The sequence below is a fragment of the Oncorhynchus masou genome, chromosome 30 (genome assembly GCF_036934945.1).
Source record: "Oncorhynchus masou masou isolate Uvic2021 chromosome 30, UVic_Omas_1.1, whole genome shotgun sequence".
NCBI lineage: Eukaryota > Metazoa > Chordata > Actinopteri > Salmoniformes > Salmonidae > Oncorhynchus > Oncorhynchus masou.
In genome coordinates, this window is record NC_088241.1 from 16,341,338 (window position 1) to 16,366,407 (window position 25,070).

General features: G+C 44.4%; 1 protein-coding gene and 1 pseudogene across 1 annotated transcript in view; one reads left to right on the forward strand and one right to left on the reverse strand.

Annotated features, from left to right (window-relative positions):
• The first annotated feature begins 2,186 nt into the window (after positions 1-2,186).
• Positions 2,187-25,070, forward strand: part of LOC135522174 (thioredoxin-interacting protein-like) — a 328,799-nt gene continuing 305,915 nt past the window's right edge. Inside the window, exons 1-6 of the mRNA XM_064948208.1 lie at positions 2,187-2,818; positions 3,223-3,298; positions 3,408-3,555; positions 3,869-4,228; positions 4,346-4,660; positions 4,814-6,750. Coding sequence (XP_064804280.1) covers positions 2,563-2,818; positions 3,223-3,298; positions 3,408-3,555; positions 3,869-4,228; positions 4,346-4,660; positions 4,814-4,873 — 1,215 coding nt within the window. The 5' untranslated portion in view covers positions 2,187-2,562 and the 3' untranslated portion in view covers positions 4,874-6,750. The remainder of the gene's footprint in view (positions 2,819-3,222; positions 3,299-3,407; positions 3,556-3,868; positions 4,229-4,345; positions 4,661-4,813; positions 6,751-25,070) is intronic.
• On the reverse strand, positions 12,359-13,505 carry LOC135523090 (uncharacterized; annotated as a pseudogene).

Here is a 25,070-nt window from a genome sequence, read left to right on the forward strand (position 1 = left end):
TGGGTCTGTATGCGCAGCTCCGTAGGAGAGAGCGCCTGTATGAACTGGTCCCGTGCTAGCTCGCTCTGCACGGAGGGGGGCATGTGAGCATATGCCCGCCGAGAGAGGCTCTCAATGTCATTAGCTAGCACCCGTAGAGGCTCTCCAGGCTGCCTGCGTCTATTACTCAGTTCGGAGCGCAGTAGCCCGGGCTGTACACACTGTCCATAGCGCCTCCACAGTGCTCCCACTAAAGCACCATAATCATGCCTGTCCTCGGGGCTAATCAATATCAAACAGGCCAGAGCTTCATCCGTGAGGCATAAAGCCAACTGCAGTGCCCTTTCTTCATCCGACCACCCCCTAAAATGAGCTAACAGTTCAAACTGAACATGAAAAGCTTCCCAATCCGCCTTACCGGAATACTTCGGGGTCTTAACAGATACGGACGCAGCCGGGAACTGGGCGCCGCCATGTTTGTTTACATCCTGAGCCCCAGATTCCTCGTCACGCCGCGTCGACGTCGCCACTTCGGTCCGCCCACCAGAATCCGCGCGAAATACAGTCGACGAAGCACTCATGCCCGCTTCAGCCGCCATCGCTCTAACGTCATCCCTCAAGCGGCCTCTGCGCTCCGACGCCCTGGCGATCTCCTCAGACAGAACCCCCGACGTCCATTCACACGCACCTCCTTGGCCATAATCGTCCCCTACCTCCACCTTCACTTTTGGATTCCCTCGACGCATTTTCAATCCCCGTTCTCACCTACGGTAGCTAGCCACATAAGTCAGCTAGCTAGCTGGCTAACTTGTATCAACGTTTTTACTTCTGACACCAATGTAATGACCTGACTAGATCATAAAGGAACAATTGTCCAGACAGAGGCTTGAGTTTGCGAATTGACGGTTTATTAAACCAACTTTACACAGGCTACTGTTTGGGCCGTAGCACACGCCAAAAAGATGCCAGATAACCCACAAGCCAATCGTGACCTTCTCTTGGGAAGCCCAGACGTAAGAGAGAGAGAACAAAGGCTGAACCTGGTCTTAACTTCCAATGCTCCACCCCCCTGCCCAACCCCCCTCCACGCCACTCCGCCAACCACCAGGATGCCCGGCATCAGAACATTCCAGGCATTCCCGTGATTGGCAGATAGCAGGTTGATTGACATGTCGGACCCCGCGAACACCGGGTACTGGTCAGTACAACACAACCACCTCCTAGCCTAACACATAACACACAGCTGTCTGTGCGGGTCGCTACAATATCATAATAAATGGAGTGTCTCAGATAAATTTGACCTGGCTAGATCATAAACGAACAAATGTCCAGACAGGATTGACTTCACGAATTCCCGGTTTATTAACCCAACTCAACACAGGCTACTGTTCGGCCGTAGCCCGCGCTAAATAAATCAAGGATCAAAGTATACAACAACTGTGACCATCTCTTGTTAAGACAAAACGTAAGAGAGAGAACAAGTAGACAATGAACCTGATCGGACAGCTCAGAGCCTCTGCTCTTTTCTGTCCATAAGAAACAATTGGATTAGTGGAAGAGGCAGGGTAATGGCTAAGCATGGTTTTATATTTACGGTGCTCCACCCCATGCCAAATCCCCCCGGCTGTTCCACCAACCACAAGGATGCCCCCGCACCGGTACATTCCAGGCATTCCTGTGGTTGGCAGATAGCAGGTTGACTGGTACAGCCGGACCCAGGGAACACTAGGTACTGATAAATACAACACAACAAACGAACAGCATAACTCAATACACAGCTGTCCGTGCAGGTCGCTACAATGCGAAATGCTCTCAGACCATGTTGCAACATCCTGTCACATCCCACCAGATCTTCCCGTCAGATTTGGGATTTGAACCTGACTCTACCCTATAGGCTACCTACACTTTTTTGAGTGTTGACAGTCAGCAAGCATAGCCTACCATCAGAGACAGATTTGTCTACCTACCCAAATGTAAGGTGTTGGTTAGAAGTAATAAACTTCTTCGTGCTTGCTTTCAATCAACATTTTATTATTAGAGATTTAGAGAACATATTACGTTAACACGTGTATGTTGGGTATAATGATTGGTTGACTCATTTTGGGGATCTCGATAGATCAAACCCCAGAACCACGCCTCTACATGCGATATACTCCTCTTCGTTACTTTACCATGAGGTGTCCACGCGGTCTTTCTGTGTGCTGATTGGCAAGGAGGTGCACAAACAAGATATGTTTTACCAATGAGAGGGCTGTACATGCAGCAGTTCAGACGGTGCATTCAACGACAGCATGCACAGTCCGGTAACGGGATAGTGAGTATGCGGCTGGCGAGACTGGGTTGGGATGTCTACTCGCCATCCATATAAAACCAATGCGGAGACTTGCTGTTTACAGTCAGCTCAGAATTGTACGGATGATGACAATAAGTAGCTAACATTGTGACAGTATAGTGATTGGAATGCAATCAAATTGTTGGACATTTGTTCATCAGTGGAATTCAATAGGCTTAACTAGCTAAAAATAGCGGTCGGCTATTTCCACTTATATTTTCTTAACCACGGGACACTGACCAAATATTAAAATGGTCATCATTACAAAGAAATTGAAGACCTTTGAGGTCGTTTTCCATGATCCTACTAAGGCTTTCTACTCCAGTGGTGACAAGGTAGCCGGGAATATTGTGGTTGAGGTGTCCGAGGTGACCAAGGTGTCCGCTATGAGAGTGTTTGGAATTGGATGCGCAAAAGTGGAGTACGCGAAAGGAAAGCACAGATGCCGTGAAGACATTGAATATCTGAAATACGAAGATACCGTTTATCTGGACCACCAGCCTAGAGGTAATATTACAAACTAAAATATACAAAAAGTAAATGTCTTTGTCTCGAATGTGAAAATAGCCATTCAAAGCAGTCGGCAGGCTACATCCGGTGTCATCCAGCTTTTATGCACTGTCACTAGCTGACTATTGCAGTCTGTGAGTACAGTGTAGTGCGCCAAAATGGAGAATGAGAAATTATGCTTTATAGACTAGCTATATTTTTTATTTACATAAGTCGATGTTTATGGATTATCAAATGCGCCAGGGGTGGTTGTTATTGGCCCATAAGCACTAGAAGTGGACCACGGGTGTCCTATGGTCTACAGTGGATTGCACAAATAGACCAAAATATATTAACCTAAGAGAGATTGGCTAAATTCATAAATTTATGAATGGACCATAATGTATTTCTCTCGTCCTCAGATTCCAATGGCTCAGTCACTCTCAGACCAGGGAACAGATATGAGTACATGTTTGGCTTTGAGCTGCCACATCCTGGGTAAGCATCAAGGACTGTAAAAACCTTGTTGTTTGTTTCATATAAAGGCATAGCATTATGTGGTAATGACAGCACCTCACAACTAAAATTCCTCCTGCTTTTGTCACAGGCAACTGGTGTCGTCCTACAAGGGGAAGTTTGGCTGTGTCCAGTATTATGTCAGGGCTGTGATGGAGAGGCCTTCCCAGCCTGCCTTGCAGTGCGAGAAACACTTTGAGGTGGAGGAGCCCTTGGACATCAACACCCCTGACCTCCTGGTACATAACAGCTCATTCACATCATCATAATTGTCACCACAAGGAATAATGCCATTTGATAGTTATTACATTATACACATTGCTACTTGACAGTGATTGTATTATACACCTTGTTCTCCTGAATGAGCCATGTAATGAGGATGCATGGCTTAATAATGTTAATGACAATTGTATAACTTTGCCATAACTAGCTATACATGAGAGATTATAAGGTGTGGGTGGATGGTGTTAGGCTTGATGGTTGACTTGCAATCAACATGTTTGGTGATTTATGTTTAACTCATGTTAATGTTTCTCATTGTTTCTCGTCCAGGCTCCAGCTGCAGGTACGAAGGAGAAGAAGCTCACCTGCATGTTCATCCCAGATGGACATGTGTCCATCAGTGCCAAGATTGACCGCAAGGGCTTCTGCGAGGGCGAGGACATCTGCATCAATGCAAAGTTTGAAAACACTTGCTCACGTATCGTGGTGCCCAAGGCAGCCATCATGGTCAAGCACACCTACCAGGCCAATGGCAGGACCAAGGTCCTGGGGCAGAAGCTCTCAGTCGTGAGGGGCAACCATATCATCTCGGGCATGTGTGACATGTGGCAGAGCAAGACCATCCGAGTGCCTAGGCTCAAGCCCTCACTCCTGGGGTGCGACATCATTCACGTGGACTATGCCCTCAGGGTGAGTCATACACTTGAGACAACTTGTTGCTTGATATAGGCTCATACCATAAACCTCACATTGAAAATGATTGAAAGGACTTGTGACTTAGGAATGACATATCTATCTATCCATCAGATCTATGTCCACATTCCCGGCAGTGACAAGGTGGTCCTAGAGTTGCCCCTGGTCATCGGGAACATCCCCTTCAATGGCTTTGGCAGCCGCACCAACAGCATGAGCAGCCAGACAGAGTCCCTGAACACCCCCTTCAGTAGCTTTGGGTCACTGTGCCTCCCGTCACAACCCCCCAGCTACAGCAACATCTCCCGCGACTGCCGTATCGACTCCGCCCTCACACCTCTGCTGGTCAACTACGACGCAGATGAGGATGAAGGACTGTTCATGCGCGTCCCCGAGCTTTGGTACCCTCCTCCCCCTGCCTACACCGAGGTAAGGAGATGGAGAATAGAAGATAGACATTTAACCGATAGATTCAGTTACTAGTGAAAAGTGAAGCAGATAGCACTGAGTTTGCACTGTTGCAAATGTGGTCAATTTTTTTTTTTTTAACTGTTTCTCTCTTTCTTTTCAACTTTCTCTCAGGTTGACGAGGATCTCAAACAGCAATGGCCATGTTCTTCGGGTCTGCTGAACCGCGAGTAAGAGTTGCAATTAATCCCCGTTGTAGTCTAAGCACTGGTGGTTAGCCTTAGTGAGATCGGGGAACGGACTGGTGACTGGTTAAAGAGCAGCACAGCTGTGAAGCAGAAAGAGTGTGGGACCCTAGCCCCGAAGACTCTTTCAAGGAACAGAACTGAGATGTGGACTTGAGAATCAAGTTGAAGTGAAACTTATCAGGTTGAATGAGTATGGATTGTAGATGTTGGTGTCCACTCCACATTCACTATCACCATTGCAGTCTTCAGAAACTGATCGTTCTACAGTTGAAGTCGGAAGTTTACATACACTTAGGTTGGAGTCATTAAAACTAGTTTTTCAACCATTCCACAAATGTATTATTAAGAAACTAGTTTTGGCAAGTTAGTTAGGACATCTACTTTGTGCATGACACAAGTCATTTTCCAACAATTGTTCAGAGACAGATTATTTCACTTATCATTCACTGTATCACAATTCCAGTGGGCCAGAGGTTTACATACACTAAGTTGACTGTGCCTTTAAACAGCTTGGAAAATTCCAGAAAATTATGTCATGGCTTTAGAAGCTTCTGGTAGGCTAATTGACATCATTTGAGTCAATTGGAGGTGTACCTGTGGCTGTATTTCAAGCCTACCTTCAAACGCAGTGCCTCTTTGCTTGGCATCATGGGAAAATCAGAAGAAATCATCCAAGATCAAAGAAAAAAAAATTGTAGACCTCCACAAGTCTAGTTCATCCTTGGGAGCAATTTCCAAACGCCTGAATGTACCACGTTCATCTGTACAAACAATAGTACGCAAGTATAAACACCATGGGACCACACAGCCGCCATACCGCTCAGGAAGGAGACACGTTCTGTCTCCTAGAGATGAACATACTTTGGTGCGAAAAGTGCAAATCAATTCCAGAACAGCAAAGGACCTTGTGAAGATGCTGGAGGAAACGTGTACAAAAGTATCTATCCACAGTAAAACGAGTCCTATATCGACATAACCTGAAAGCCCTCTCAGCAAGGAAGAAGCCACTGCTCCAAAACCGCCATAAAAAAAGCCAGACTACGGTTTGTAACTGCACATGTTGACAAAGATCATACTATTTGGAGAAATGTCCCCTGGTCTGACAAAAATAGAACTGTTTGGCCATAATGACGATCGTATATGTTTGGAGGAAAAAGGGGGAGGCTTGCAAGCCGAAGAACAATATCCCAACAGTGAAGCAAGGGGGTGGCAGCATCATGTTGTGGAGGTGCTTTGCTGCAGGAGGGACAGGTGCACTTCACAAAATAGATGGCATCATGAGGGAGGAAAATTATGTGGAAATATATGAGGCAACATTTCAAGACATCAGTCAGGAAGTTAAAACTTGGTCACAAATGGGTCTTCCAAATGGACAATGACCCCAAGCATACTTGCAAAGTTGTGGCAAAATGGCTTAAGGACAACAAAGTTGAGGTATTGCAGTGACCATCACAAAGCCCAGACCTCAATCCTATAGAAAATGTGTGGGCAGAACTGAAAAAGCATGTGCAAGCAAGGAGGCCTACAAACGTGACTCAGTTACACCAGCCCTGTCAGGAGGAATGGGCCAAAATTCACCCAATTTATTGTGTGAAGCTTGTGGAAGGCTACCCGAAACATTTGACCCAAGTTCAACAATTTAAAGGCGATGCTACCAAATACTAATTGAGTGTATTTAAACTTCTGACCCTCTGGGAATGTGATGAAAGAAATAAAAGCTTAAATAAATAATTATCTACTATTATTCTGACATTTCACATTCTTAAAATAAAGTGGTGATCCTAACTGACGTATAACTGAATTTTTACTAGGATTACATGTCAGGAATTGTGAAAAACTTGAGTTTAAATGCATTTGGCAGAGGTGTGTATTCCAAAACTGTCTGTCTGTAACCCTCTAGTCATTCCACGGTAGTTCTGTACCTCAGTGTGTTCGAGCATTTTGACAGTTGACATATTCTCTCAGAGGAATGAAACAATGTTAGAATTCACATCCATACATTGAGTGTGCACAGCTATCATTTTAGGTCAGACAGATACAATGCTGTGACCATGCAAAAGTAGTGAAGGGATAGAAAGTTTAAATGTTATATTCTGTTGCACTTTATGTTAATATCATTGGCTCTTAATTAGATCATTAAAAATGACATTTTTGTATTCATAATTGTCTTCCAGATTATACTAGGTCATTTTACAATAATGTTAACTCAGTGGTTTATGGTAGAAGAGAGTGACTTTTCATGGTAATGACCAAGCTTGCCGAATGGGAATGACTAAATGGGAGATCTACATTATGTTTTGAATTTGGGTATGTGAAAATGCGAGAAGTATTTTATATGAGGAGAACCTATGGTTAGGTTTTCTATGCAAAGAAAAAATATTAAATTCTGAATTGTTTCCCTGTCTCTGCCTTTCTTATATTTGCTTATTTTCAAGGTCTGAAAAATATTTGTCTCCAAAGACTCTAGATATGACCTTAGGTAAATGAACAAATTGGAATGTGGAATGTGTCTATTCCAGCTGTAACGCTTGTCTGTGGTGGAAGGAGAGGAGGACCAAGGTCCAGCGTGGTAAGTGTTCATATTTTAAATATTTTAATGAACACTGAAAACAAAACAATAAACAACCAACAAACAGTCCTGTAAGGTGCAACACCACACTAAACAGAAAATAACCACCCACAAAACACAATGGAAAACAGGCTACCTAAATATGGTTCTCAATCAGGGACAACGATTGACAGCTGCCTCTGATTGAGAACCATACCAGGCCAAACACAGAAATAGAAAATCATAGACAAACTAACATAGACAACGCACCCAACTCACACACTGACCATACTAAAACAAAAGACAAAACAAAGGAACTAAGGTCAGAACGTGACACCAGCAAGGTTGTCAATGCATTTGACCAGAATGTAAGCCTTGTCCAAGCCAGAACAGCAGGAGCTTATCTCCTGTTGCTGTAGCCTGAGGCAGCTTGATGTAGAAGTACATCTCGGACAGGACGCTCGTCTGTTACAGGGACATACCCCAAATCCATCTCCTTAACACTGAGTACCAAGCAGGGAGGCATCAGGTCCCATTTTTGGCGTCTTTGGTAAGACTCAAAGCCCCAACCTTTCAATATCAGGGTCGACACTCTAAACACAATGCCACTGCAGTTTACCAATGGCCCTTCATAAATTACCTCTCAACAGAGGGGCTGCATATTGACACTGTCATTGTCACGCACAGATCTGTTTCACCTGTCTTTGTGCTTGTCTCCACCCCCCTCCAGGTGTCACCCATCTCCCCCGTTATCCACTGTATTTTTATATCTGTCTTCTCTGTTTGTCTGTTGCCAGTTAGTTTGGTTTCATCAAGCCTACCAGTGGTTTTCCCTATGTTCCTTTCGCTTTGTTTTTCCCGGTTTTGACCTTTTCTGCCTGCCATGACCCTGAACCTGCCTGCCTTCTGTCCTGTACCTTTGCCCCACTACTCTGGATTATCGACCCCTGCCTTCCTTGACCTGTCGCTTGCCTGCCCCTGTTGCTTTAATAAATATTGTTACTTCGATACAGTCTGCATTTGGCTCTTACCTAAAATGTGATAGTACGAACTGGCCATGACTGACCCAACAGACTTGGATCCCCTCTGCAATGCCATCTCCTCCCAAGGAGCCACTATTGGTAGGCACGAGGAGTTGCTTCGTGGTCTGATGGAAGAGTTCCTGGCCGTGGCCGACCGGCACAACCTAGCATTGGACACACTGCGGGAGCAATTCCGTGGGTTGTCTACTAGGAAGCCTACCACGACGGTAAGCTCCCAGCCCCTCAGTAACCCGGCTGATAGCAGTGCCATCACCCCGGTTTCCCGGGAACCTCGCTTACCTCCCCCGGAGCGCTTCGATGGAGACTCGGACACCTGTCGGCTGTTCTCGCTCAGTGTTCCCTTGTCATGGAGCTGCAGCCTTCCTCCTTCCCCTCGGACCGCTCTAAGATAGCGTACCTCATCATGTCCCTGAGGGCCCTCGCCTGGGATACGGCCATTTGGGAACAACAGTTGGCCGTATGCTTCAGTCTGGGGGCATTTGTGGTGGAGGTGAGAAAATATTATTTTTCTTCTCTGCCTACTCAACCCCCCTCTCCATGCCATCCTGCTGTGGGGTGACCAGTCCAAGTCTCTTCAGGTACTCATCGACTTAGGGGCCGATGTGAGTCTTATGGACGTTACCCTGGCGTCCAAGCTGGGCATCCCCACTCAACCCCACTCCATTCCCATGGATGTTAGAGCGCAGCACAGGCACTCTATAGGCCGGGTCACCCACCATACTATCCAGATCAAATTATGAGTGTCAGGGAACCACAGCGAGACGATCCAATTCCTGCTAGTTGAGTCTCTGCAGGTTCCCACAGTATTGGGATTCTCTTGGCTCCAGCAACACAATCCCTCTATTGACAGGACTACTGGTGCCATCGTGGGCTGGGGCCCGCCTTGCCACACTCACTGCCTGAAGTCAGCTCTGCCTGCCCCGGGACGTCTTCCCGGGGGTTTGGAAATTGCCCCAGACCTCTCCACCAGCCCTGCAGAGTCCCAGGACCTCCGGGAGGGGTTCAGTAAGGTCCGGGCCACTTCATTTCCACAACACCGACCGGTATCCAAGAAGGTCAAGCCAGATGCGCTGGCACGCGGCTATACACCCCCAAAAGCTGAGACCTTTCCCTCCTGCCTCCAAGAACATTAGTCCTTCTACTGTTTGTCCTCTGTTGCCCCATACTCTCCATACACATCCCACCTTTCCTGTGTCTAGAATTAATACCATGGCCCACCCCTCTCCCCCGTCTCTTCGATGGCCAACCGGCGTACAGGGTTAGAAGTCTCCTGAAGGTTCGACCTCGGGCAGGGGATTCCGGTACCTGGTTGACTGGGAAGGTTATGGCTCGGAGGAGAGTTGCTGGGCCTCCGTTAGGGACATCCTGGAACCAGGCCTTATCTCAGAGTTCCAACGCCAGCACCCCGCTCAACCAGGTATGCGCCCAGGTAGGAATCCAGGTGGCATCCCTAGAGAGAGGGGGGGGGGGGTTACTGTCACACCATGATCTGTTTCACCTGTCTTTGTGCTTGTCTCCACCCCACCCCCCTCCAGGTGTCACTCATCTTTCCTGTTATCCCCTGTGTATTTATACCTGTGTTCTCTGTTTGTCTGTTGCCAATTCGTTTTGTTTCATCAAGCCTACCAGCATTTCCCCCCTCTGTTCCTGCCTCTTTATTGTTCCTGTTTTGTCCTTTTCATCCCGCTCTGAATCTGCCTGTCATCCTGTACCTTTGCCCCACTACTCTGGATTATCGACTATGGGAAGCAGAGAGCAACACTTTAGTAATTAAGTCACTTATTCATCCTTACTAAACAGTAACTCATGGAAAATTATATAATTATTGAGCTGACAGCAGGGAATCTGATGATACAAACATACCTGCTGTGAATGACTTAGGTGAACCACAGTTCATCAGCAGAATTAAATGTTGAGGAGATGTTATTATTGTAGTTTACTGACCATGAACTGTAACTCATGACCAAATTACATACATTGATACAATGAAATGTCATAAATTCAGTCAAGTTCTTCCACACCGATCTCGACAAACCATTTCTGTATGGACGTCGCTTTGTGCACAGGGGCATATTGCTGAAACAGGAACTGACCTTCCCCAAACTGTTACCACAAAGTTGGAAGCACAGAATAATCTAGAATGTCATTGTATGCTGTAGCATTAAGATTTCCCTTCACTGGCCCAAACCATGAAAAACAGCCCCAGACCATTTTGGAACTTGGAAGTGAGTGTTGCAACTGAGGACAGACAATGTTTACACGCTGTGCGCTTTATCACTTGATGGTCCTGTCCTGTGAGCTTGTGTGGCCACCACTTTGCGGCTGAGCTGTTTTTGCTCCTAGACGTTTCCACTTCACAATAACAGCACTTACAGTTGACCAGGGCAGCTCTAGCAGGGCAGAAATTTGACGAACTGACTTGTTGGAAAGGTGGCATTCTACGACTGTGCCACATTGAAAGTTACTGAGTTCTTTAGTAAGACTATTCTACTGACAATGTTTGGCTATGGAGATTGCATGGCTGTGTGCTCGATTTTATACACCTGTCAGCAACGGGTGTGGCTGAAATACTTTTGTATGTATAGTGTTTGAAAATAAAGATCTCAAGAAGAATTAGGGGAAAGGTTGATCAGCAGATACTGTATATAAAGGAGAGTGATGGAAATGAACAGATAGGCTGACCAAAATAACCCAATGCATCAATCTGTCTCTCTCACTCTTACTGTCACACAGACCACACACACACACAGTTTCTGATTAGCTGGAAACAATTTGGGACCAACCCTATGTGGCACAGAAGATCCAGTGTTACTCTTAGGTATTAGCTAGGTTGTGGATGGCATTGAGGTGATGTAACACACTCTAACTGGACAGGACAAACGTGACAGGCTCTGTACACTATAAACCAGGGTTATGATAAGCAGGCAAAACATATGGATACTTATGGGTCCTCTGGAAACAAAACTCAGTAGTCCTAACATAAGATAACATACAGTTTATTAGTTCACATGAGATGGACATTTGACTTCTGCTTTTATCCAACCCCCGATACGCACACACACACACACACACACACACACACACACACACACACACACACACACACACACACACACACACACACACACACACACACACACACACACACACACACATTAGGTTGGAGAGGCTGGAGGAGAGAACAGCCGCAGTGCAGTTCTTAATGAGCAGTTTAGGGGGTTCCTTTCTCAAGGGAATATCAGCATTAGGTTGCCCGGCTCACTCCCCCCTCCCATTGAGGCTACTGCTGCTCCCATTACATACAGGATTGTAAAGTGTCATTCATGTAGCACTCTCTATGCATGCGTTAGCCTGCAGAGCAGGGGGCTGGGGTGGTGGTTAATGACAACCACACCAAGTTGGGTAGCTGGCAGCAAGCCACCAGAAACCCTATGCTGTTGTTTACTTACTTCTACAGCTGTTCGCAAAGAGCAACCCCTCTCAAAAAAGCATCTGTCTCACTCTCTCGCTCTCGCTCTCTCTATATTTCCTAGCTGCCCTGCTATCTGTTGAGGGCCCACCAACTCAATGCTATCCCAACGGATCTTGCCAAGTAGGTTGTTGTCACAACCCCCATCTACCTCTAGAGCATGGCTGATGCCAACCTAAACCCTACCCAACTAGGTTTTTTTTGCTATTATTTTTTATTTACCCTTTATTTAACTAGGCAAGTCAGTTAAGAACTAATTCTTATTTACATTTCATTTACATTTAAGTCATTTAGCAGACGCTCTTATCCAGAGCGACTTACAAATTGGTGAATTCACCTTCTGACATCCAGTGGAACAGCCACTTTACAATAGTGCATCTAAATCATTTAAGGGGGGGGGTGAGAAGGATTACTTATCCTATCCTAGGTATTCCTTGAAGAGGTGGGGTTTCAGGTGTCTCCGGAAGGTGGTGATTGACTCCGCTGTCCTGGCGTCGTGAGGGAGTTTGTTCCACCATTGGGGGGCCAGAGCAGCAAACAGTTTTGACTGGGCTGAGCGGGAACTGTACTTCCTCAGTGGTAGGGAGGCGAGCAGGCCAGAGGTGGATGAACGCAGTGCCCTTGTTTGGGTGTAGGGCCTGATCAGAGCCTGGAGGTACTGCGGTGCCGTTCCCCTCACAGCTCCGTAGGCAAGCACCATGGTCTTGTAGCGGATGCGAGCTTCAACTGGAAGCCAGTGGAGAGAGCGGAGGAGCGGGGTGACGTGAGAGAACTTGGGAAGGTTGAACACCAGACGGGCTGCGGCGTTCTGGATGAGTTGTAGGGGTTTAATGGCACAGGCAGGGAGCCCAGCCAACAGCGAGTTGCAGTAATCCAGACGGGAGATGACAAGTGCCTGGATTAGGACCTGCGCCGCTTCCTGTGTGAGGCAGGGAAGGTACTCTGCGGATGTTGTAGAGCATGAACCTACAGGAACGGGCCACCGCCATGATGTTGGTTGAGAACGACAGGGTGTTGTCCAGGATCACGCCAAGGTTCTTAGCGCTCTGGGAGGAGGACACAATGGAGTTGTCAACCGTGATGGCGAGATCATGGAACGGGCAGTCCTTCCCCGGGAGGAAGAGCAGCTCCGTCTTGCCGAGGTTCAGCTTGAGGTGGTGATCCGTCATCCACACTGATATGTCTGCCAGACATGCAGAGATGCGATTCGCCACCTGGTCATCAGAAGGGGGAAAGGAGAAGATTAATTGTGTGTCGTCTGCATAGCAATGATAGGAGAGACCATGTGAGGTTATGACAGAGCCAAGTGACTTGGTGTATAGCGAGAATAGGAGAGGGCCTAGAACAGAGCCCTGGGGGACACCAGTGGTGAGAGCGCGTGGCGAGGAGACAGATTCTGGTAGGAGCGACCTGTCAGGTAGGACGCAATCCAAGCGTGGGCCGCGCCGGAGATGCCCAACTCGGAGAGGGTGGAGAGGAGGATCTGATGGTTCACAGTATCGAAGGCAGCCGATAGGTCTAGAAGGATGAGAGCAGAGGAGAGAGAGTTAGCTTTAGCAGTGAGGAGCGCCTCCGTGATACAGAGAAGAGCAGTCTCAGTTGAATGACTAGTCTTGAAACTTGACTGATTTGGATCAAGAAGGTCATTCTGAGAGAGATAGCGGGAGAGCTGGCCAAGGACGGCACGTTCAAGAGTTTTGGAGAGAAAAGAAAGAAGGGATACTGGTCTGTAGTTGTTGACATCGGAGGGATCGAGTGTAGGTTTTTTCAGAAGGGGTGCAACTCTCGCTCTCTTGAAGACGGAAGGGACGTAGCCAGCGGTCAGGGATGAGTTGATGAGCGAGGTGAGGTAAGGGAGAAGGTCTCCGGAAATGGTCTGGAGAAGAGAGGAGGGGATAGGGTCAAGCGGGCAGGTTTTTGGGCGGACCTTCTTTTCCGGCCGTCATTCAGGAGGGAGAAGGTGGCGAGATTTCATCTGCAGCAGAGAGAGAGGGAGAAAGAGGTCAGAGCACAGGGTAGGGCAGTGTGAGCAGAACAGAGGGAAGAGATGATAGGATTTCAGAACTTTTCAAAATGGTTGGAGGGGAGTTGCGAAGTCATCTGCAGTCCTCAGGAAAGGAGCTTATCAAGGCATCAAGCTCATTGATGAACTCTCCGAGGGAACCTGGAGGGCGATAAATGATAAGGATGTTAAGCTTGAAAGGGCTGGTAACTGTGACAGCATGGAATTAAGACAGATGGGTGAAAGAGAATGACCACTGGGAGAGATGGAATTCAGTGTTATCTGTGGTGATCCATGTTTCCGTCAGTGCCAAGAATCGAGGGACAGATGGGGAGGAGGGGGGGAGAATGGGGAGGAGGATTCAGGAGGGAGGAGAAGGTGGCAAAGAGCTTAGACACCTGGAAGGTTAGAGGCAGATGCTTGGAATTTAGAGTGGTAGTAAAGTGGCTTTTAGGCAGCAGAGACAGAGGAGGAAAATGTAGAGCAGTGGAGGGAGAATGAAAGGATGCCAGGTCCTTAGCAGCTATGTAGAGGCGATCAAACAAATCAAACCGTTGACATTTCCTCCATTTCCGACACAACACTACGAGCTGACACAAGGCGCAAAACATGAGCATGGTCATGACAACAACATGGTAGCAACACAGCATGTGAGCACAAAAACATGGTACAAACATTATTGGGCAAATGAGGTCAATAGATCATACAAAGCAGCCACAACCACAATGGAGCTTTTAATGAAGAGATTGGAGATATTTTGACCAAATATTTGACCAAATATTATTTTTGGAAACCTGAATGCATCAAAACAATTATATTACTCACAGAGAGACACACATACATACTAAAAAATGTAATTCAATTTCCCTTGAACTGTTAGTATAAGTTGCAGCATAATGGCACACTTCTCATATCAACGAGTACATCCCACTGTGATAGAATTATAAGCTGACACCTCTCGATATAGCACAAGCACAGAAGATCAAACTTAGTTGGGGTCTAATAATATCGCACTAACTTTTGCTATCATGGTGAAAACGTCCTCTGGGGTCCATTGGACAGTGTGTTTATATAACCAGCAAAGCTTCGAACAGCGCCCTAACTTGCCTCATAATTGTGACAGGTCTCGTGGCTCGTCCATGTTGCCCACTTAAACCACTGCTCAATCATAGCCATACTGTGCAACACAATGAAAATCAGTTGCTCTGACAAAGACAATTTGTTGAAACGCTTTAGTTTGTGTGCTTTTAATCTCACTTATATGTTGTATCAATTGTCATTCAGTACTGTTGCAGTCTATATGGCCGAAAATCAACCTTCCATCCATTTGGCATTTTAAGTGGGTTTGATTTACTCACTCACACTTAACATCTGCCCTATATGATTTAAAGTTTTTGGCCTGTTACAGATATAGGACAGTATGCATGCACTCTAGCGTACTTCTATTTCAGCTACCCTGAAAGCAAAGAGAAAGAGATGGTCAACAAACCCGCTAAATATAGGCTAACTTCTGCAACTTTGTCCAAAGGTTTAACATGAACTTTGAAAAAGCAACAGCTCTTCAAAGGCCAACCATTTAATTCAGGGTCCTTTTGAGAGAGCTGGGTTGATTTTTGCTTTGACCTGGCTTTGCCTTCGTACAATGCTCCTCCCCACTCTTTTCAAGCACACTCTATTTCCCCCTCACCTACCTTTCTGTGATCATGAGCCATATTGGCCATTAGTTCCAGTCACGTAGTCTATGATTGATGGATGTCTAATTTACATTAATTCAGTGTGGGATGATGATGATGACGTGTGCTAGAGGACAGTTTTTTTCTAAACTTTAAGCACATCAATTGACTAAGCACAACACACAAAATCACACAGTAACTTTTTCACCAAACCTGATTCAGTGATTCATCTATGCCAAAATACCTTTCATATAAGGTAAATACCTTTCACAATGCAATGCTCACAATACTTCTCATATGATTCTCTTCTCATTTGTTTAAATACATTTGACCATCACTTAATCCAACTGTGTTTAATGGCTAATCACTTAACCGTTTGGTAAACCTATAGACTTTAAACTGGTTTGTCTACTATTCATGGATTTTGAGAACTACAGATATAAAATGTGTGTTTGTAATGTATAAACATCTAAATTATATGTATGATACATGATAACCATACATAATGACTACTCGTTATTGCTAATTGATTTCACATAATGGTAATCACAGTTGGTCACCATATAAAAGGGTGTGAAAACATGCAATTTCTTTCAAATAGAGCATGATAGGAATGGAGAGGAAGAAATCAAAGAGCGCGTGGACAAGGGACCCATTCAGAGAGGTCAAAGAGGTGGACATCAGAGAGGAGGCAGACGGCTGGGAACTGTGTTGGATGATGATTGGTGGTTCCTCAGAATTGGCTATGACCTAGGTGATATTTGTGAATAGCACTGAAATATGTCATAATACTGAGATCAGTAACACAATAACTACAATGCAGTAATAATGATAAAGGATACAAAGCTACTCAACTGGGGATAACCCCCCCCCTCCTGACTTCAAGTTGGCCCACTTTTCATTTTCACCCATGAACTGAACATGCACTCATCTCATGTTTTCAGGAATATTACAACCACTCACAGTCAAGATTCTTCACAAGTTGACCTCTAATGCCATTGGATGTGCCATAGTGTTCGTTAGTACAGTCATTGCGATGTGTGTTTATTTTTGTTTGGGTGAGGGTCTATTCCCTACATTCTCTACATCCTGGCTACTCTTCACACTGCTGCATGCTGTACACATTTGACAGTGACAGATGGCAGTGACCCTCTGCTGTGTACTCATTTTAGAACATTTTATGAGACAAAGTTTATAACCACCCCCCCCCCTTGAAATTACAACACATTTCAAGAAACTAACTGATTTTACAATCTTAGTCAAAACAGGATATCAAGAATGACACACACAAAACATGCACACACTGAGGACATCAGGGAAGCCTTGAAGTCTGGAATAAACGCTGAATTGTGAGTGCTAAGACCAGAAGAAATGGCAGACCTGCAAGGTCAGGATAGACAAAATGCAATATGTGCTCAGTCTACACATTTACAATGTTGTTACTTGACTATGTGAACATTTATTGCAATTTACACCGTCCACAACATTATGTCCACATAAAGTTAGTCTAGTTTAATTAAAATCCATGACATTTTTTTTTTATTGTTAAACATACTCTTCAGCTTATCCCGTTGTGCATGGCATTTCTATTATCCTGCCAATGTCAACAGGGTTATTATGTCAACAGCAGTTTTTCTGATAGTGGTGAAATTATATTGGGCAGTTGGTAAGTCAGAGATATCAGGAAATAGTGGAGTGTTTGTCCTTTGTGGGGTTGTTGAGAAGTGACTTTGTCTGGAAAACCGGTGAAAACAATACTTGCGCCTGAACTCTTATATGAGTGTTTTTGCTTTTTCGATTCTGTGACATTGAGTTAAAGAATGAGAACATTCATATAGCTCAAATCAACTTCATAAGATCCACCACCACCACAGGCTGACGGGGTTTGCCATGACATACCAACCTGTGGGTGTTGGCATAACCATCTACGAATACTGCCATAGCTTGCAAGGGTCTAAACATATTGTAGTTGATCATCGGATGCCCGTGAATTTGTTTCATTTCTTGACAAGGATAATCTTACTCTATTCAAGCAAGCAAGAACTGCATGCTGAGGAGATTCAATAACCGTACCTATCATTCAAATGTTATGAGCGGAATACTTTATTTGTCACTATCATTCTCTGTACCAATGTTGTGTTGTAATTACTGAACTACAGCATTTGGGGCAGGATCATGACCCCAAGCAGTGAAACTGAGACACTCAATCTATATGCCATATTTAAGTCCCAAATGTACTAGTCATGAGTTCATATAACACACAGTTCGTGCCATGAAACTGGGGCTCTAGCGTCTGTCTCATATGGGCAACACGTTCTTAACACGGCACATTCACCATCACCACTAAGGATTGAAAGAATACCTCAATAGACAAGTGAGGTATTTGATAATAGCGCCAGAGGAGATGGCTGCCGTTTTACAGTCCCCTAACCAATTGTGCTATTGTATTTGTTTTTTCATGTTATGTGTAACTTATTTTGTACATAATGTTTCTGCCACTGTCTCTTATGATGGAAAAGAGCTCCTAGATATCAGGACAGCGATTACTCACCCCGTACTGGAAGAAGATTTTCTCTTTAACAAGTCGGACACTAAGGATTTACTCCAGACACACGACAAGGCCCTCATCCCTGTTATTCGCAGGAGAAAGAGACAGAGATATTGGGTTGTAGGTCTGGGTGCCTTGTAAGGATCCAACTGCGAGTGTCTTTACCATCGGTCCTATTAGCCAATGGACAATCATTGGATAATACAATAGACGAACTATGAGCATGTATATCCTACCAACGGGACATTAAAAACTGTAATATCATGTCGTGGCTGGACGACGACATGAATAACATACACCTGGCGAGTTTGACTCTTTTTCGGAAGGATAGAGCAGCCACCTCTAGTAAGACAAGGGGTGGCAGTCTATGTATGTTTGTAAACAACAGCTGGTGAGCGAAATCTAAGGAAGTCTCAAGGTTTTTTCTTGCCTGAGGTAGAGGATGTCATGATAAGCTGTAGACCACACTGGGTTTCACTTTTGAGTTGTGTGTGTTTGTTTTCCGTGTGTGTTTGTTGCCACACGGTACTGTTGTGGTTTCATTCATGTTCACGTTTATTGTTTTGTATTTTCATAGTGTTCAGTTTATATCTTAAAATAAAACGTTATGGACACTTACCACGCTGCGCATTGGTCCTCCGATCCTTCTCGCTTCTCCTATTCAGAAGAGGATGAGGAATGCCGTTACAGAAACACCCACCAACAAAGGTTCAAGCAGCTGAGTAAAGGGCAGCAGCAGCGGCAAGGAACACAGGACTCCTGGACATGGGAGGAGATTCTGGACGGCAAAGGACCTTGGGCACAGCCAGGGAAATATTGCCGCCCCAAAGCAGAGCTGGAGGCAGCGAAGGAAGGGAGACGCTGGTATGAGGAGGCAGCACGGCAGCGCGGCTGGAAGCCCGAAAGGCAGCCCCAAAAATTTCTTGGGGGGGCACACGGGGAGTGTGGTGAAGCCAGGTAGGAGACCTGCGCCAACTTCCCGTGCTTACCGGAGAGAGAGAGGGACCGGACAGGCACCGTGTTATGCTGAGGAGCGCACAGTTTCCCCAGTGCGTGTGCATAGCCCGGTGCGGTACATTACAGCTCCTCGTATCGGCCAGGCTAGAGTGGGCATAGAGCCAGGTGCCATGAAGCCGGCTCTAGCATCTGGTCTCCAGTGCGTCTCCTCGGGCCAGCGTACATGGAACCAGCCTTACGCATGGTGTCCCCAGTTCTCCTGTATATTATGAGTACAGCGACTGCAATTAGAAGGCATCATGTTCATGTTACTACTTAGCTTTGGCTGTTGGAAGTCCTGACGAACCATGTCCAGATAAAACGTCCGGAGTGAAAATGTTGAATGAAAAAAAGTTGAGTGAGGGAAAAACTAAAAATATAAACGATAATTAAAAAGTAAAAACGGTAAAGTTGTCAGGTAGCAAAGTAAGGTTGGCAACAAAACGCACAGCAGCACATAAACAAGTCTGCAAATTGTGACCGGAAATGACATATAGTTAACATATTACATATGGATATGTGGGATGCTAGCGTCCCACCTGGCCAAAAGCCAGTGAAAATGCAGAACGCTAAATTCAAATAAATGAGTAGAAAAATCTAACTTTCATGAAATCACACATGTAAGATAGCAAATTAAAGCTACACTTGTTGTGAATCCAGCCAACATGTCAGATTTCAAAAAGGCTTTTCGGCGAAAGCAAACTATGCTATTATCTGAGGATAGCACCTCCATAAATAAAGAGAGAAAAGCATATTTCAACCCTTCAGGCGTGACACAAAATGCAGAAATAAAAATATAATTCATGCCTTACCTTTGACGAGCTTCTTTTGTTGGCACTCCAATATGTCCCATAAACATCACAAATTGTCCTTTTGTTCGATTAATTCCGTCGATATATATCCAAAATATCCATTTATTTGGCGTGTTTGATCCAGAAAAACACTGGCATCATGACTACAAAATATCTCAAAAGTTACCTGTAAACTTTGCCAAAACATTTCAAACTACGTTTGTAATACAACTTTAGGTATTGTAAACGTAAATAATCTATACAATTGAAGACAGGATAATCTGTGTTCAATACAGGAGGAAAACAAACTGTAGCTAGCTTTCTGGTCATGCGCCTCTATTTAACAGTACACTTGAAGTGACCCTCGTTCTGAACAGGGCTACTTCTTCATTACACAATGGAAAAACCTCAACCAATCTCTAAAGACTGGTGACATCCAGTGGAAGCGGTAGGAACTGCAAGAAGGTTCCTTAGAAATCTGGATTCCCAATGAAAACTCATTGAAAAGAAAGTGACCTCAAATAAAAAATCTGAATGGTTTGTCCTCGGGGTTTCACCTGCTAAATAAGTTATGTTATACTCACAGACATGATTCAAACAGTTTTAGAATCTTCAGAGTGGTTACTATCCAAATCTAATAATAATATGCATATCTTATCTTCTGGGGGTGAGTAGCAGGCAGTTGAATTTGGGCATGCATTTCATCCGGATGTGAAAATACTGCACCCTGTCACCAAGAAGTTAGCAATGTGTTAACTATATGTTGTCTGCAAATGTTTATTATCAAAATAAAGAAAGTCTCACACTCCATGTGTAATCTCCCAGCAATTTAATGGGTATTTACCAACATTTCGGCATAACTGTGCCTTTAATCTTGCCACTTAGATCCCTTTAGCAGGATCATTTTCATCCAGATCCGGTAAATTGCAGAGCGCCAAATTCAAATTAAATTACTAAAAATATTTAATTTTCATGAAATCACAAGTACTATACACCAAAACACAGCTTAACTTGTTGTTAATCCAGCCGGCATGTCAGATTTCAAAAAGGCTTTACGGTGAAAGCAAACCATGCGATTATGTGAGGACAGCTCTCAGCTGACAAAACATTACAAACAGCTTGCAGCAAAGTAGATTGGTCACGAAAGTCAGAAAAGCAATAAAATGAATCACTTACCTTTGATGATCTTCATATGTTTGCACTCACAAGATTCCCAGTTACACAATAAATGTTTGTTTTGTTCGATAAAGATTATCTTTATATCCAAAAACCTCCATTTGGTTGGCACATTTTGTTCAGCAATCCACAGGCTTGTGCGGTCACGACGGGCAGACGAAAATTCCAAATTATATCCGTAAAGTTCGTAGAAACATGTCAGTTTACTTTGGGAACGTTTTTCATCCAAACATCAAAATACTGCCCCCTAGCCTAAAGAGGTGGGTATTTGCTGGGAGATTACAAATGGAGTGAGCAACTTTCTTTATTTTGATAGTTTATAGTTTATTCACCGTTAGTCATCACCTGCACACTAACTATTATTCTGGGTGTGCTGCAGCTCATGTTTTTTTATCTGCAAATGTTTATTGAATACAAAAATACATTTGCCCAATGAAGCATGTTTGTTTTTCAAATACATTGTTACAGTTGTTAGTTAGATAGCTAACCCTAGCCATATTAGCATAGACATGACAAGCGTCAAAACATGTCAAACCAGAGATGGTATCAAGAAGAAAATACAACTAACTGAAACAAGCCATCTACATTCACTGGACAGCAGCTTTGAGTCGTTGTTGCTAGCTATCTGACCTACGATAATGACAAAACAAAGCCTTTTGTCTCAGGGTTGAGCGCAACTTTTGTCGGGACGTTGTCAAACCCATCTGTCTATTGTTATCAGCTCTAAGTTTTAAAAAGTTGTAGTGCCTTTTTTCTTAGTAAAGAAACATTTGCTTCGTTTCTAAAAATGATGATGCTAGCCATGAAATATGTTAAATGGACTAGGCATCACCTATCATCTAGTTTGACTTGACTCATGATGATACTATGGTCAGGTTTAAAAAACATGAGAATGATTGAGTAAAATGTCTGTTCACTTTCCAGGAAGAGCCACAGAGAACCTTTGAAATGGCTTCTGGAAAGTACTGATAAGTGTATAAAAGTCAAGGGTACTGTTAACCCCCCCAGATGCATTTATACTGTAACCTTTTTATCCCCCCTCTTCCCTGGAACCTCTCATCAGCTCTGGTTTCAGCCCATGTTCAGTGGCAGTGAGTAATCTGCCACAATACTTAGCGTCAGCTTGGTTTCTTGGAATGAATTCTACAGACTATCTATTCCAGGCAGAACTCTCAGAAGTAAGTAGCTTTGACAACAGGGGTTGCTGTAACCATAATTTGGGATGTTTTACTTCACACTCCTCATGCTCTCCATTTCTGTTGACCTACTTGGTACTTGGAATGTTTTTTGTAAGGGTTATCAAATAGCCCTCCCTCAGCCGTTAGTGACGTAGACCCGTTCAAGCCATAACTTGATCTGAAGACCCCTGTCTGAATGGCATTGTGCTGTTACAATAGCACTTTCATCAGAAGCGGCCTTCACATCAAAGCAACAGTCCTTTCTCAGAACCCACTCTCTTGGCAGAGTGATCGCACAGTTGCTGCCGAGTGCTGACTCCTTGAGCCCAGTCAAGTAGGTTACAACATGTCCCAAACCCCTTTGAGGAAGCAGTCTGCAGGACAAAGGCCTCTTTGAATAGGGTATCATGACTGTCATTTACCAAGTAGTTCCTGTCAGATTTCAAGAACCTGAATCATAAAATACTAGACACATGCTAAAGGCCACATGGCACGACCCAAAACTCAAACGGGTCGATAGATAAAGAGACTGATTACATATCCTTTGCTCAGATGGGAATCCACCAACACAACTCTCAATTATCTTTCATTGGATAGACAGTTCCCTAGGTCACAATCATATTGATTTGTGCTCCTGAATGAGCACAGTCGCCACACATCATCATTTTACCCCTCTATGGGCTAGGCAGGATTGGGTGAGTGAGACGTTCAACAGCAGATCAGATACCACCTTGCCTGGGCTCAACATTCTAGAGTTGCACCCTAGACACAAAACATTTGACTTGAATAATCATAATACATCAAACTTGATAAGTAAATTATGCCACTGTAATGTCATGCAAATGCCATTGCAATACCTTTCTTATTTCAATGCCTTGATATTGGCACAGAGCAGGAGACAGGGGACCTAAGCTTCTGTGTAACAAACTTGATATGAACATTATCGGTTGTGAAATGAACACATTAGATAGAAGGCCTATACAGTGATGCACACTATTCATAGAGGAGTACCTGAAATTATTATAAAACAGCATGCCATGAGAGAGGCAGGTGGCATTGATAGAGACAGATCGCAGATGTTTGTTGAGCACAGTGGCAGGAAGCTACTGGAAGAGCCCAGCACCTGGTCCTGCCGTGTAACAGTAAAGGTCAAATAGGGAGACGAGGCCCTGCCTTAACCACTGCCACATGGATGATGTCCAAGGTCCAGTAGATTTACAGTGAAGGCATAAAACCTCAAATGTTATTATGCTGACAAATTTGGAGTCATGAAAGAGGAATAATACTCTTACTGCACATTGAGCCTCTGTTCAGGCATAGTGAAGCAAGTTCATCACTGTCCAAAGCTTAAGATAGAGTGCAGTAACCAGTCGGAAAACAGACATTTGACTTTTAGAAAGATGAGCACAGGACACAGAATTATTTTTATTTTTGTTTATTCAACCTTTATTTAACTAGGCAAGTCAGTTAAGAACAAATTCTTATTTACAATGAAGGCCTACCAAAAGGCAAAAGGCCTGCTGCAGGGACGGGATCTGGGATTAAAATTTTTAAAAATAAAAATTATATAAATATGGGACAAAACACACATCGCGACAAGAGAGACAACACTACATAAAGAGAGACCTAAGACAACAACATGTCAAGGCAGCAACATATGACAACACAGCATGGTAGCAACACAACATGACAACAACATGGTAGCAACACAACATGGTAGCAGCACAAAACATGGTACAAACATTATTGGGCACGGACAACAGAACAAAGGGCAAGAAGGTAGAGACAACAATAGATCATGCAAAGTAGCCACAACTGTAATTAAGAGTGTCCATGACTGAGTCTTTGAATTAAGAGATTGAGATAAAACTCTCCAGTTTGAGTGTTTGTTGCAGCTCATTCCAGTCGTTAGCTACAGCGAACTGAAAAGACGAGTGACCCAGGGATGTGTGTGCTTTGGGGACCTTTAACAGAATGTGACTGGCAGAACGGGTGTTGTATATGGAGGATGAGGGCTGCAGTAGATATCTCAGATAGGGGGGAGTGAGGCCTAAGAGGGTTTTATAAATAAGAATCAACCAGTGGGTCAACCAGCCAGTTTACAGAGGAGTATAGAGTGCAGTGATGTGTCCTATGAGAACATTGGTGGCAAATCTGATGGCCAAATGGAAAAGAACATCGCCGCTCGGAAACACCCTTACCTGCCGATCTATAAATTATGTCTCCGTAATCTAGCATGGGTAGGATGGTCATCTGAATCAGGGTTAGTTTGGCAGCTGAGGTGAAAGAGGAGCGATCACGATAGAGGAAACCAAGTCTAGATTTAACTTTAGCCTGCAGCTTCGATATGTGCTGAGAGAAGGACAGTGTACAGTCTATCCATACTCCCAAGTACTTGTATGAGGTGACTACCTCAAGCTCTGAACCCTCAGAGGTAGCATTCACACCTGTGGGGAGAGGGGCATTCTTCTTACCAAACCACATGAATTTTGTTTTGGAGGTGATCAGAACAAGGTTAAGGGTAGAGAAATCTTGTTGGACACTAAGAAAGCTTTGTTGTAGCGCATTTAACACAAAATCCAAGGGGGCCAGCTGAGTGTAAGACTGTATCATCTGCATATAAATGGATGTGAGAGCTTCCTACTGTTATTGTTTTGTTTTGTTTGTTTTTTACCCCTTTTTCTCCCCAATTTCGTAGTGTCCAATTGTTGTAGTAGCTACTATCTTGTCTCATCGCTACAACTCCCGTATGGGCTCTG